Source organism: Schistocerca americana, chromosome 1 (genome assembly GCF_021461395.2).
Source record: "Schistocerca americana isolate TAMUIC-IGC-003095 chromosome 1, iqSchAmer2.1, whole genome shotgun sequence".
Classification (NCBI taxonomy): domain Eukaryota; kingdom Metazoa; phylum Arthropoda; class Insecta; order Orthoptera; family Acrididae; genus Schistocerca; species Schistocerca americana.
Genome location: NC_060119.1, coordinates 253,173,685 through 253,189,629, shown reverse-complemented (window position 1 = coordinate 253,189,629; position 15,945 = coordinate 253,173,685). Strand labels below are relative to the sequence as shown.

Genomic DNA, 15,945 nt, shown 5'->3' with positions numbered 1-15,945 from the left:
GTGATGAGTGCTTAAGCTAGAAGTTAAAGATGACCCTCATTCACGACGCCCTTCAAAGTCTACTGATGATATGCATGTCTGGAACATTAACGAAACTGTGCATGCCAATCAAAGACTGACTGTCCGCGAGATTACAGAAGAATGTAACATTTCAGTTTGATCATGTCATGAAAACCTGACACAGCACCTTGGAATGCATCATCTAACAAGTTTGTACAACAGCTCATGAGTCAAGATTAGAAAAACCTTTGCCCCGCAGTCTGTGAACAGCTTTTGGATCACACAAATGGGAACGAATTGTTCCTTCAGAGAATCATATCTGCTGATGAGACTTTGGTCTACGCTTATGGTATTAAAACCAAGGTTCAGTCACAGGGGCAAACTATTAACTAATGGTACTATCAGAACATGTTGTGACGCCTGTGAGAAAATGTGAGAAGGAAATGGCCTGAAATGTGGCGAGACAATTCATGGTTCTCGCATCACTATAGAGCACCCACACATTCATTCCTGTGGATGTGCGACTACTTCACAAGAAATAAAATCACTGTGCTTCAAAAATGGTTCAAATGGCTCTGAGCACTATGGGACTCAACATCTGTGGTCATCAATCCCCTAGAACTTAGAACTACTTAAACCTAACTAACCTAAGGACATCACACACATCCATGCCTGAGGCAGGATTCGAACCTGCGACCGTAGCGGTCACGCGGTTCCAGACTGAAGGGCCTAGAACCGCACGGCCACACCGGCCGGCAATCACTGTGCTGCCCCATCCCCTGTACTCCCCAGACCTGACACCTGTGTACTTTTTTTTAATTTCCAAATTTGAAAACCTTGTTGATAGGATGATGATTTGCAACGACAGATAAGATAAAAGAAAATTCACAGATGGTGCTCCATGTGATCCAGCAAGATGATTACTGAGACTGCTTCCTGAAGTTGAAACGGCATTGGAAGTGGTGTATCAATTGCAGAGGAGAGGATTTCGTAGGAGACCATGCACAATACGTAAAAGGTAAGTATAGACAAATTTTGTGGACAAAGTTCCAGAATGTATTCAACAGACCTCATATGTTATGCCATCTACAACAGCGATTCTCAAACTTTCCAATAACACAGGCCCCTGTTTCTTCGGAAAGTGATCTGCAGACCTCCTTGCAATGCTGTCTGATTTCCACTTGGTATTAAAAATGTACAAATTAGAATTACCATTGACAAGAAAAAGACCAACAAAAATAATGCAGTAAGTAATTTCTTCTAAAGGTACATGATTGTTGCTTGGTGAACAAAATATGAAAAGAATTTACAGCACATTACAGTAATAAAATAACACAATTGTAATACATTGTTGTTGTTGTGGTCTTCAGTCCTGAGACTGGTTTGATGCAGCTCTCCATGCTACTCTATCCTGTGCAAGCTTCTTCATCTCCCAGTACTTACTGTGACCTACATCCTTCTGAATCTGCTTAGTGTATTCATCTCTTGGTCTCCCTCTGCGATTTTCACCATCCATGCTGCCCTCCAATGCTAAATTTGTGATCCCTTGATGCCTCAGAATATGTCCTACCAACCGATCCCTTCTTCTTGTCAAGTTGTGCCACAAACTCCTCTTCTCCCCAATTCTATTCAGTACCTCCTCATTAGTTATGTGATCTACCCATCTAATATTCAGCATTCTTCTGTAGCACCACATTTCGAAAGCTTCTATTCTCTTCTTGTCCAAACTATTTATCGTCCATGTTTCACTTCCATACATGGCTACACCCCATACAAATACTTTCAGAAACGACGTCCTGACACTTAAATCTATATTCGATGTTTTTGCTCCCCAAATAGCAAAACTCCTTTACTACTTTAAGTCTCTCATTTCCTAACCTAATTCCCTCAGCATCACCAGACTTAATTCGAATACATTCCCTTATCCTCATTTTGCTTTTGTTGATGTTCATCTCATATCCTCGTTTTAAGACACTGTCCATTCCGTTCAACTGCTCTTCCAAGTCCTTTGCTGTCTCTGACAGAATTAACAATGTCATCGGTGAACCTCATGTATTACAGTACAGTACATAGAGTAACTGAAAGTCAATGTCCACTTGATAAACAATGGTTGGTCACTAATATGAGGAATAAAATTCTTTGCAGTTTTCCATAATTCTATTGAAATCTGGAATAAGTTTTATCACCAATCTTAGGCCCAATTCCACATTAAGACCATTTTGCTTTAAGGTTTTAATACTGCAAAGAACAGAAAAGGTCTTGTTGCATAAATAAGTGGTAGAGAAAGGCATCAAATGTAGCAATGTCTTTTTAGACAACTATTCATACTCACAGCACACACAGAGCTGGAAGTTATGAAGTTCATTTTCTTTGAGAACGTTCTTCATTAAAGGGGAAAAACTTGACTAACATCATTGTTGAGGCTGGAGATGTGTGGGTGACGTCATACTTAAATCCCACTTGAGTTAAATTGACAAAGAAAATGGACCTGATAAAGCTTATTATTGTATCTAGCTTCAGCAGCATCAGGGGTTAAAAACTGTTAAGTGGCGAAAAAAAATTGAAATCGAAGAGAAACTGTAGTAACAAAGACATGCAATGAGTACTTACTTTTATACTACTTCTGTGATGCAAAGGTAGATGAGGATCTCGGCTGCTGTTGACGCTTCAGGGTTCTTCACACTGACTGACTGCAACTGAGAGTGCATCTGTCTTACATCCCCTGATGACTCGATCGAGTAACTAGATATAGTGTTCTAGCATTCCTATTAATTCCCACCAATTTTCAGATCGGGAAGGGGGTGACTGCTGTGTTCCTATTGTTCCTGAGGGAAGTGTTGAGGAGAAAAAAAAAAAAAAATAAAAGTACCCTCAGCAGCAGTTTTGTGAACTAGTGCAGTTGATGCCCAGACACCAAGGTGAATACCTCTGGTTCATTCTGTCTAAGATAGTGGGTAGTGGAACAAGACAAAGTTGTCTTCTGGACTGTGAGCCAGCCCTATGTGTAGGCCTCACTCCTGACCTATACCTGTGGGAATGCACGAGGCCGCTGGTGCCCAGACAACAGGCATATAGGCCTACGTGTACAATGGTGGCTAATAAACCACACTTCATTCCATTTCTTGGTGCTTACAGCTATTATGTCATGGGAAGAGGGGCAGACGTGACCTCTCCCTTAAACTAATTAAATGACGAATATACATCAATATGTTATTATTGACATGAATTTGAATTTCATGTCATGAGTTTCTTCTTCCCCAGCACAGATTGAGTGTTTTTCCCGCCAATCTCCAGATATAGGAATGGAGGGGGGGAGTGGCGGAGGGGAGGGCTGGGGTTTGCGCAGGGGAGGCATTGATTAATTCATCAATTTAATTAATTAGCCAATTTTGATTTCCAAAGTGTGCTTAAATAGATGAGGGGGTGGGGTTGGGTATTTCCCAGAGGGGTGGGGGAGGAGGACAGGGAGGTGGGGGAGGGGCATTTGAGTGAGGGGTTTCTCAAAGGGATGGGATTATCTCCAGGGGTTCATAAATCAATTAATCCCCAGAGGATTATAAATCAATCAAGTTTTCCAATGAATGTATGCAACCTGCACAAACCAGATGTGATAGAACCACCATTACCCTCACCCTACTACTATAATTGTGTGTGTGTGTGTGTGTGTGGGGGGGGCGTTACCTATTTGAAATGGCACTTGAGTTGTCTTGGAATTGTTCAGCACATGTATCATCTGAGCCGGGGTGGGGGGTGGTAAAATGAACCAATAATTAATTTTTTCCAGTTGTCAAGTACAACCACTACCCATACTAACTCACAGGAACTATTTACTTCAATTTTACTCCAAGGTAAACGAATTCTGGCTGCAATAAACACTCCACTACCAACTGTATTTAATCTCTCCTTTCTGGACACATTTTGGTCCTTTTTAAAAGTTTCAGCTAAACTCATTTCTGGAATTAGACAGCTTTCCGCAGATATAACGATTTGAGATTCAGTGCTTTCTATGAACACTTGGATTTCCGGTTCTTTTCCAACACAGCTACGACAGTTTACAATCACAATATTGATTGTTCATATGTATACCCTCTTACTATGTTTGTCTAACACCCTTTGAAACTGAAGCCGTTTCTACACTTTCCTGAGACACTCTAAACTAAAACTCCACCCACTCCCTTCCACAAAGGACCTGCCACATTTGTAGCCACTTCCTGCATGTAGTGGGCTCCTGCATCAATTAGTGGATCTCAGAAACCCACCACCCTATGGCACAAGTCGAGGAATCTGCAATCTACACAATCACAGAACCACCTGAGTCTGATTCACACTTTCCACTTACCTCTGTACTAAAGAACCACAGTCGGTTCTGTTGATGATGCCAGATGGTGAGCTCCACCTTCATCTTCCAAGCATGACTAGCTGTCCTTATTTTTTCAACTAGCCATACAAAATCAGAGAGAATCTCTTCCAATCCGAAGCAACAGACATTGCTAGTACCAACATAAGTCACCATCTGCAGTCTGCTGCACCCTGTAGTCTTCACAGAATCCAGAAGAACCAGTTCCCCTTCTGAAATAACTCTTGACATGTACATAGAGTGCACATTGGATTCCTTCCCCTTCAATGCAGCCATATTCCTAATGGACCCCACTACATGCCTAATGTTGGAGCTTCCAACTACCAGTAATCCCACCCTCAGTGAATGCCCTGACCTTGCAAGCCAACAGGATTCCTCTCGAACATGGTGAGCAACTTCACCTGGCTCAGGGACTTCGTCAGCCACAGACAGCACCTGACACCTTTCATCAGACAAACAGGGAAGCCCTTCCATTAGCCCCTCTGAAAGTCTTTTGCTGCCAACCACACCTAGGAATGACCTCCCACTCAACCACGGGTGAGGGCAACCTCAGTGCAGGCAGTACCTGGTTGGCCACAGTAGTGGACTGATTGGGGGACGAGCGGATTGTGCTGGACATCCCTCAGATCGTCCCGTCTGGCTCCCCACAGTGATTCCCACTGGCAGCAGCCCCAAGCCGCCTAACTGAAGCCAAAAGTGTCTGGAGCTGTGAGCACAGGGTCACCAACTCAACTTGCATCTGAACACACAGCAATCACAGTTCCTATCCATACTAAAAATGACTGGATAAACACACAAACACACATGAAGTATAGGAGTTGAACACTAACAAAACATAAAGTAAGTTGCTTTTTATGAGAAGCTGTGTCAACTCATCTTGCTGAAGAAATGTAAGCAGAAGGCACCAGAGGAGGAAATGAAGAAGCTTGCATATTTGTTCATAAAGAGACATAATACAATTTAATTTTCAGAGCCTGTGCAAAAATTCGACAATTAATGAGGCTTGTGAAAGACAATGTAGGTCACTGAATGCCAGGATGTATAATATAAATGTGGATGAGGACAATTTTATGTTGGGCAGACTGTGCATTCTATTGAACAGTGTCACGTAGAACATGAGAGATGTTTTCACCTATGGTATCCTGACAAATCAGTGGTAGCAGAACATGCTCTAGAAAATGGACACCGTATTGTATTCACCAAGACACCTATTGCTACACAGACTAATAGTTTCTGGAACAGTGTAGTAAAAGAAGCATTTGAGATAACATTTCTGACAACATCATCAATAAAGATGGCGGCTTGCAGCTCAGCACAGCTTGGAACCTGGTCATCAGCAGGTTGAAGTGGGCGCTGCAAGTGCACAATGAAAACATTACCACATATGGTGCTGGAGTGAGCACAAATGATGTCATTGAAGACAGTGCAACTGTATAAGGATGGCAGCAGCAATCATTCAACAGTCACCACTTGACAACAGCCAAGGAACACTCAGTCGAAAGCCAATGGATTTTCAACCACTTGACGCAGCTGGAAGCTCGAGAAAATTTTATCAGTTGTAAGTGTACATCACAGAAATAGCAAGGTGTGGCTACTTGTATGTGTTAATGTATAACTTGACTTACTTTAGATCCTCAGTGCCCCCTTTCACGATTACATTTACAGATCATTATTATGAACTATGTAAAAAACTGCATGGGTTACTTGTGGTAGTATGAAAGGAAGATGGTAGCTGTGAGAAACTAAAACTGGCCATCTTTTTAACTAATTTGTGACTCTGTCAGCCAATAAACAAATGTTCAAACTAAATACTGTCTTTGAAGTTACCACACAATAAGCACATAAGATACACACCTAAATTCACTGATACACATTTAATTTCTCTTCTGTTATTGCTCACAATGTACAGAAAAGTTTGAATCATCCTTATTTCAACTTAAGAGTGTGTGTGCAGTACCAGTCTCACCACCACATGGTTTCTCTCTTGATGACCTGATGAGATAAAAAAATTCTGCCTACATAAAAAGTCATTCTTGTTCATTCTCTGCTATGTTATAATGACTATCTCTTGGAAAAACCAACTTATGCATTGCAGCAATTTGTGATTTTGTTTTTTTTTCTGAAAATTTGTGTTGTATGTTAGTAGTAATTGCTACATTGTGGACCTATTCATTGCTTTTCCTTTCTGTCTCATTTACGATAACTTCAGATATCATCTTATTGCAATTGCATTAATCTATTGCAACTTGATTTTGACACTATTGTGAGTAATTTTAACTTTTTTGCCCTTTAAAAACCAACTTTGATAATTTCAAGTGATCTTCACTCAGAAAATCAAAACCTCTAGATGTTGCAATGAAATCAGACAATAAAAGCCATCATACAAACCTTATTGTTATACTACATATTAAAAAATTATTTTGCTCCCATAAAAAATGAACTGTAGGGAGTCTGAATTGTTTACATCAGCATCATCATCCAATATTGAAATTCGCTGTATAATACTAATCAGATGCTACACCCACTTCTCTAACAGAAGGTCTCAGGAAAAAAATCTTGGCTTGATCTGATGGTTGCTAATCATAAACAATCACTCAAAAATACAGTACAAATATGACTTACTACTTACACACTGATTGGTACATAAACTTGAGACTTATTTTGTATCAAGATTTGGTTGTTGAATATTGTTGCTGGACTGAACCCGCCATCTGCAGCATCAAAGAGATGTATAGAGCAATAAGGACTGAAGATGCTCGGTAAAAGAAATAAAGGTTATGAACCGAGAATGGACAGGAAAATTAATAATCTAGAAAGAAAAACCTGTCATGCTTGGAAGAAATACATGGGTTTATATAAAATAGAATGAATGAATGGCAGGAAGGAAGGGAAGGAGAAAGATACAGGTTTGAAATCCAGTTGATAAGGGCTTTAAAGGCTGAGCACAAGCTCACATGGGAGCCATCCTTACACTTACTTCCAAGTATTTATGTTAAGCACAGAGTACCTAAATCTGGATTGTTTGAAGGGGATTTGAACTATGCTCCTACGAAATGTGAGTCTAATTCTTTGATGACTGGGTCACTTCACTCACCATGAATGACTATTAAAAAAACACAAAGAGTACAGTGTATGTACATAAACTTGGGATGGGAAACTATGCAGCTAGGTATGATGGAGCCTCGGCCATGGGGAAGATGATGATGGGCAGGTGCTCAGGTGAAATCAGGGACTTAAGAGGAGAAAAACAAGTGATGCACACAATTGAGATTTGCTGTAAAATGGAAGTGAATTTCACCATCTACTCTTCAAATAATAAGTTCTATTAATTTAAAAAAAAAATAGCTTTAAGAACTAACTGAAAGCATTCCTACTCAGGAGTCCTCCTCTCTGACTACTGGAATTCTGAACAGATAACAAGTTTACATGTACAGAACATTTAAGTAAACAGCTGGCAAAGAGCAATATAAGGGAGGGGTAATTCCACACCAAATGATACAGAAATTTTAGGAACTGACAACCATCATCATGCAAATTCTTGACATTTCGGGTAGTGGAAGTTTACCTAGATATATTCACATTCCCAAAACGTAAACGTTGTATGTCAGTTACTTTTTCACATATGACAAAACAGAAGTTGTATAGATTCAGGATTCAGGCTTTCATAGACGAGCTCCTTTATAATTTAAAAATGCAATAGCTCCTACAGTTTTTGAAGTTAGTTTTTAGTTAAAGAGGAAGGTTTATATTTTTATAGTCATGCTTTTTGTAGTGAATATCCATCATCTACATCTCAGAAAAAATTGTAAATAACTTATTTTAAACAAAATCCATGCATGGACATTATAATTTTTTAAGGTATTGCCCCCTCATAGACACGTTTGAAAAATTTACAATATTGTTATAAATATTCCATTACATCACACAAAAAGAACCAGTTTGTAGAAATAATGGGAAGTGTGAAAAACAACATTATTGTAAAAGAAATATTGAAGTTGCTAATTCATGACTACCATGTCACCACTAAATTGCTGAAGTTGGCTGCACTGGATTTCCCTAGAACAAATCATATCTGAGAACACTGTTTTATTGCCACTACACATATATTGCATCATCCAGTTCCTTCATTTTGAGTCCTGTGTTCATTGAGCATGCAGTTCTGAGCTCCTGTACTGAGTTGTACCCAGAGTCAATTATTGGTTAAAAATTGAATTGTTGCAGTTTTTAACCATTCATTCCAAAACAAAAGTAAGTCCCCTAATGTTACAATGATAATGTGAAAACTTATGTATGAAACAATGGGATAGAATGATTTTTCATTATTTAATTACTTTTTGGTTACATCAATCATCTTTTGAATTATTTACGACAAATATTGGTTTTATGACTGCAGCAGCATGGAAAGTACAGGGTTATTACAAATGATTGAAGCGATTTCACAGCTCTACAATAACTTTATTATTTGAGATATTTTCACAATGCTTTTGCACACACATACAAAAACTCAAAAAGTTTTTTTAGGCATTCACAAATGTTCGATATGTGCCCCTTTAGTGATTCGGCAGACATCAAGCCGATAATCAAGTTCCTCCCACACTCGGCGCGGCATGTCCCCATCAATGAGTTCGAAAGCATCGTTGATGCGAGCTCACAGTTCTGGCACGTTTCTTGGTAGAGGAGGCTTAAACACTGAATCTTTCACATAACCCCACAGGAAGAAATCGCATGGGGTTAAGTCGGGAGAGCGTGGAGGCCATGTCATGAATTGCTGACCATGATCTCCACCACGACCGATCCATCGGTTTTCCAATCTCCTGTTTAAGAAATGCCGAACATCATGATGGAAGTGCGGTGGAGCACCATCCTGTTGAAAGATGAAGTTGGCACTGTCTGTCTCCAGTTGTGGCATGAGCCAATTTTCCAGCATGCCCAGATACACGTGTCCTGTAACGTTTTTTCGCAGAAGAAAAAGGGGCCGTAAACTTTAAACCGTGAGATTGCACAAAACACGTTAACTTTTGGTGAATTGCGAATTTGCTGCACGAATGCATGAGGATTCTCTACCGCCCAGATTCGCACATTGTGTCTGTTCACTTCACCATTAAGAAAAAATGTTGCTTCATCACTGAAAACAAGTTTCGCACTAAACGCATCCTCTTCCATGAGCTGTTGCAACCGCGCCGAAAATTCAAAGCGTTTGACTTTGTCATCGGGTGTCAGGGCTTGTAGCAATTGTAAACGGTAAGGCTTCTGCTTTAGCCTTTTCCATAAGATTTTCCAAACCGTCGGATGTGGTATGTTTAGCTCCCTGCTTGCTTTATTCGTCGACTTCCGCGGGCTACGAGTGAAACTTGCCCGCACACGTTCAACCGTCTCTCCGCTCACTGCAGGCCGACCCGTTGATTTCCCCTTACAGAGGCATCCAGAAGGCTTAAACTGCGCATACCATCGCCGAATGGAGTTAGCAGTTGGTGGATCTTTGTTGAACTTCGTCCTGAAGTGTCGTTGCACTGTTATGACTGACTGATGTGAGTGCATTTCAAGCACGACATACACTTTCTCAGCTCCTGTCGCCATTTTGTCTCACTGCGCTCTCGAGCGCTCTGGCGGCAGAAACCTGAAGTGCGGCTTCAGCCGAACAAAACTTTATGAGTTTTTCTGCGTATCTGTAGTGTGTCATGACCATATGTCAATGAATGGAGCTACAGTGAATTTATGAAATCGCTTCAATCATTTGTAATAGCCCTGTACAAGTAGGCAGTGTTTTCTTGGACACTATCTGCAGCATATGCGTTTTAATGCCCTGACTTGTGTGAATGAACTGACCAGCAAAGAACAATAACTTTTATTATGGTGAAGCAACAGTCATTCATACTGTGATACCTGCGCTGATTCTCTCTATACCTGCGCTGATTCTCTCTACATAAGGAAATTTGCTGTGATCCCTTCAAGTGCCATAAATGATCTGTTTCATTTGGATTGTGTGAAATTATTTTAGAAAAGGCACAGACCTTCAAAATGAGAGGCTTTAGCGTGATTCCTGGAGAGAAAATGTGGCCAAACTGCATCAGACTTATTAATGAAAACAAGCAAGTGTTGACTCATCACCAGACTACATAAATGACAGTAATGTGAAGGTGCATACTCCTGAAAAATCTGTGCTCAATACTAGCTTAACTAGCTTAGGAGTATCTCCTGCAAAGCTGCATTCAGTTGCTTGGCATAGTCATGATGCAGCAGCCAACCAAAAATTGGAATCAGCAGTTGGGGCTCTGAAAACTATAATTTCACATACATATCAAGTTGAGCTGGCTGCTGATGCAAGCATGACCCCTGACAGTGATTTAACAGAACGGGAAGAAAAGGCAAAACATAATGATGAACTCATGTACAAAATGAAACAGAAAATTGAATATGCAAATAATCGTGAAAAAATTCAGTTACTTACTCTTGTGCCACCAACTTGGTCTCAACGGAAAGTCAGTTCCAAATTTCAGGTTTCTGAACATTTGGTATGACAAGCAAGAGCTTTTTTAATGGAGAAGGATGTTCAAATCATTTATGTATCAGAATTCTGACACACTAGTTAAGAAAATTGAACAACTTACTCCACACTCTTTAATTTCTCAATCAAAATCTGACTATCTGAAAACGAAGCAGGAAACACTTGATGAAGGATCAGTGTTAATTTTAATGGATTTCAGTGAAAATCTCAATTTTTGTTGTTCAAGACAAACTATAGGGGAACCATGGCAAATCTCCCTGTGATGGTATTGGTGGCACTGTTAAAAGACTTGTCACAAAAACAAGTTTGCAAAGAGTTTGTTGTTGTTGTTGTGGTCTTCAGTCCTGAGAGTGGTTTGATGCAGCTCTCCATGCTACTCTATCCTGTGCAAGCTGCTTCATCTCACAGTATGTACTGCAGTCTACATCCTTCTGAATCTGCTTAGTGTATTCATCTCTTATAAAGATCAAATACTTACAGCTTTACAGGTATTTGAATTCTGTCGCGAGAACCTGCAAGGCATTTCAGTTCTCTTTGTTTCAAAAGATGAAATGGTACAAGTCAGACATTATCTTTCTCGGTGCTTCACAAGCGCAAGAACAATTCCTGGAACACGATCTACGCATCACATTATAGCAGAATCCCAACCAAGACTGGGGAAAAAGGCTGAACTGTGATACAGATTTTGGTATTGTGCATGATTTCTCAGATGCACTTCCACCACTAATGCCAGACTGCACTGTGCAGCCCAACTGCTACGTTGCTTGTGCATATGACTCTTCTCGGTATTTGGGAATTGTTGAGAAGGTGAATTGTGAAGAAGGAGATCGTTACAGTAAGGTTCATGCATCCTCGTGGACCATCCCTGTTCTCCTATTGGCCTGATAATGAAGTTTTTGATGTTTCTTTCTCTCGTATTCTGTGTGAAGTTGATATCACCACAGTAACAAGCCATACATATTCTCTGAGCAAAGAGTCCTCAAAGTTGGTGGAGTCTCTGGGGTAGTAATTGTATTTCTCTCCAGAGAGAGAGAGAGAGAGAGAGAGAGAGAGTGTGTGTGTGTGTGTGTGTGTGTGTGTGTGTGTGTGTCTATATATAATTTTTTTCCCTAGTGCCATTCATTTCTCAAACCTGATTTTTTTGTGTAATGAAACTTTATTATTTGTAGATCACTTTATAATTTTTTCTGTGTTTTCCAGAGAGGGGCAATGCTTACAAAAATTTAATTGGACAATTCTAATATGCTCTCGCAAACTACATGACCCAAGGATATTCAGGGAAAAAACTGTCAGCTTACCATTTTTGTTTAAAAACTGCAGCAGGTTTTCAAATTTTTACAGTTTGCTTCGAAGTAATGCACTGCACCCAATTTTAAGCAGTTGCTACCAAGAGAATTTATATAAAGCAATAAAAATTGGCAAAATTTCATGATATTAGATACAAGAGCAGTACACAAAATCTCATTTCACAACTAGATAATGGGCGTCATGGTCTGGATGACTTGATATGAAATGACCCGCAGAGGAAAATTTATCATAATCAAATGAAAGATAAATTCACCTGTAAAGAATAGCCTTACAGTTAACCACTGAAACATCCAAACTAATGGCTACAAACTACTTTAGACAATAAATAATAAAATGCACTCAAAGAACTGCGGGAACAGGAAAATAAGTTATATGAGGTGTGTTCAGAAAGTACATATACTAGATTTTTATATTTTTTAAAAAAAGTGTATTTGAATGAAAACTTTGGAATATTGTTGATACACTTGCAGGCTAGTTTACCACACAATCACCATCTTGTTCAGTGCATGTGTGAGCTGTGGCACAAGCTTCTTTGTGCCCTCCTCATAGAACTCTCCTTCCTCCACTTCAGAACCTATTTCTGCATCTGCTCATTTGTTGAAAATTTAATTTTACTCTTGTAAGACTCCAAGGAGGTGAAAAGATGATAATCTTAAGGCACCAAGCCAGGGGAATACAAGGGAGAGAGAATGGTTTGTAAAATCCCAAACAAATAATAGGTCCAAGAGCAGCTTGGTGGCTGAGGCTGTGTGAGACAGGCACTCCTCTCGTCAGCATTCACGTATTTTTGTTCTGAATTCTCCTTTTGTGTTTTTTAGGGTCCCAAAGTATCGTTGCACTTTTTTTTGTCTGAAAATGTGGTTTTAAATTTTTTGGCAGATTGGGAATTGGTGTGACACCACTGTGACATTTCATCTCCAGTCACAAAAGAGCTCCGAAAATCCTCATCTTCCAATTCAAGATGCTCAATAAACTCATGGGTGCTACTGACCTAATTTTTCTTGTGCTGCTACATCAGCTGTTTTTGGACCCAACTTGCACACAGTTTGCAGTATCCCAGCATTTCTAGGAGTGTTTTGCATAAGAGAGTCGTGGAGAGTTGTGGAAACACCGAAGAAATTTCATCCACAGTCAATCAGCAGTCTTCACAAACATAGTTTGATTTTTTGCACCAACTCATCAGTCAAAATGTAAGGTCTTCAACTCCTCTGTCCATGATGAACATTTTTCCTGCATTTACTAAGCTCCCTGCACCATTCAAACACACTCATTCTGTTCACAACACATTCACCATAAAATGTTTTGATTCACAAAAGACCTTCGGTAGTTATTCTTTCTGTGAGTAGGAAGCAGTTCACAGCATGTGGCAGCACTTGGCGGGGTTTCTTACTGACATCTTTCACACAACTGGACTCTACAATATGAGTTTACATACTAGGTGTCCTGTGATGTTTGCACTGGTCAGTGAATCCTCTACCACTGACTGTTGCCAACCCTCAAAAACCAAAACACTACAGCCTGTTTTGGTCACAGTACACTTACTTTCTGAACATGCCTTGTATTCACGGCAAGTGTCATATAAAACATAGAAAGGGAATCCAAAATATAATAGACAGGCATCTCAAAACAAGTTCGAAATTGCTGTCAACAAATTACTGTGCTTCAAAACCTTTAATTAATATATCCCATCCAGTTGTTCCTTGGTAAATTGCATTTTACATTTAACTAACTTTCATGTTTTTATTTTCACACACTCTTATCACAATGTCAATTTTTGTCTTAATTTACAACAAGGTGCCTTCTTAAAAATGAGTTCTTTGAAAACACTTTTCTAAAACCCTTGTATGATGTAATCCTTTCTTTACTTTTTTGACAGAACCTCAAACTACAATAATCAGTATGTATCAGTAGACTGATGTAATACACATTAACAAAATTTGCTGATGGAAATAACATATTTACAGCAAAAATGACATTATAGTCCCACAGACAGTACCTTCACTGTTTCAATTTCCTCATACTATACCGATTTTGGAATTTCATCTAGCTTTTTGCCATGGCTTTCACTTGTCATGTGATTTAACACAACTGTATTTTCACAGAAACAGTTGCACACACTACAAAAGAAACCATAGTTTCTCAAACTAAACTGTGTAGCAGGAACAATGTTCTTTAGGCTGCCTGGTACATCAAACATTAGTATATTGGAGAATTTATTTTTCAAATTCATGTTTCGTAATGTATTTATCCGATCCAGATGACTTACTTTAGAAATGTGCTTCCTCACATCGAGTATGTACCTTCCTGTCTCTTCATAACAAAGGTAACAGATTATTCGCCCCAAATGAAACCTAATGAATTTTTTGTTAAAGTGAAATGGTGGATCAAAATAAGTCCATATATGCTCTAACACAACTGCACGTTTCATTGATGCTACCTTATCTTTGTCCTCTACAATAGCAACATTATCAGCCAGAGAGCAGAAAACAGGACTCACAGAATCAGATGCTGTACTTTCACTGCTGTTACTTGGACCAATTTCAGCAGGTGAGCAGGAAACAGCAGAACACACAGAATCAGACACTATACTTTCACAGCTATTACTTGGAACAGTATCAGTGAGTGAGCAGCCAACTGTAGAACACATAGAAACAGATGCTGCACTTTCACAGGTGTTATTTGGAACTTCAGCAATTCTGATCCAACAAGCCTTGCCAGCCAGTTTCTTTTGGTGCTTCTTTCCTTGCACATGACTATACAGTGTTTTCATGTCAGAAACTACACATGTGCACAGTGTACACTTAAAACTATTTTTCTTGTGCTTTTTGATACCATATAGTTCATGCCTTACATTACACACTTCCTCCACTCTCTGAACAGGTACACATGTTATAGGATCTTTACTAAGAACAATGTCACTATCTTCACATTTCTCTTGACTGCTAATCTCACTTTCTACATTTTGTAATGGAACACATGCTTCATTACTTTCTGTATGAATAGTACTGTCAGCAGATTTATCATATGTATTACCCTTCACAAATCTATCTGGCACAGATTCACTTTCTTCATCATCAGCAAAACATACTGTCTTTTCATTTTTTGTAGTGTCACATGATTTCTGAACAGCATGAATCTGACTATTAGTTATAGGCAATTCATGTGTATCTTTGACTTCCTTTGAATCTTGTATCTCCATTTTTGTGTTTTTCTTCCTGTGTATGTCCGACTTCTGATCCTGCGTATTACCTGTTTCTTCACTATCCATTAATACTATATTCTCCGACTGCATATTGATTCCAGTCTCTGAAGTTAATGCAATGGAATGCTTTGTATTGTTGGTAAATTGCACTTTCATTTTTATATTTTTGGTCTCATGTCCACCTAACTCGAGTAGATCATTCATTCTTCTCTTCCTATCTCCTTCACACAGAACAGACTTCCCTTTTTGTTCATATGATGAGTTACCTGCATATTCAACTCTTAGACTCACAAGGTCCTCATTTAACTTGTTTAACAGTATATTAACTTGTACTAATTTGTGACGTGTTTTAGAATTTGTTTCCTTTTTCCCAAGGTATGGCAGTAAGGCTTCATAGTTCCTTATGCAACATTTGAAAGTATCAGTTATCAGAGTGGTTAATTTGCCCACTAATGTTTCTAAATCTTCTGTTGTTTCTCGGTAACTCATTGTGCCAAACCACAGAAGTTAGTGACCCTGAAGACAACAGCGGCAAACCCTGAAACAGTAGAGAGATTTTTCAGGCATGTTGTT

The 15,945-nt window shown here is 39.3% G+C and overlaps 1 protein-coding gene across 1 annotated transcript in view; it reads right to left on the bottom strand.

Moving 5' to 3' along the window:
* Nucleotides 1-12,503: 12,503 nt before the first annotated feature.
* Nucleotides 12,504-15,945, bottom strand: part of LOC124556865 — a 169,316-nt gene continuing 165,874 nt past the window's right edge. Inside the window, exon 2 of the mRNA XM_047130893.1 lies at nucleotides 12,504-15,910. Coding sequence (XP_046986849.1) covers nucleotides 14,191-15,861 — 1,671 coding nt within the window. The 5' untranslated portion in view covers nucleotides 15,862-15,910 and the 3' untranslated portion in view covers nucleotides 12,504-14,190. The remainder of the gene's footprint in view (nucleotides 15,911-15,945) is intronic.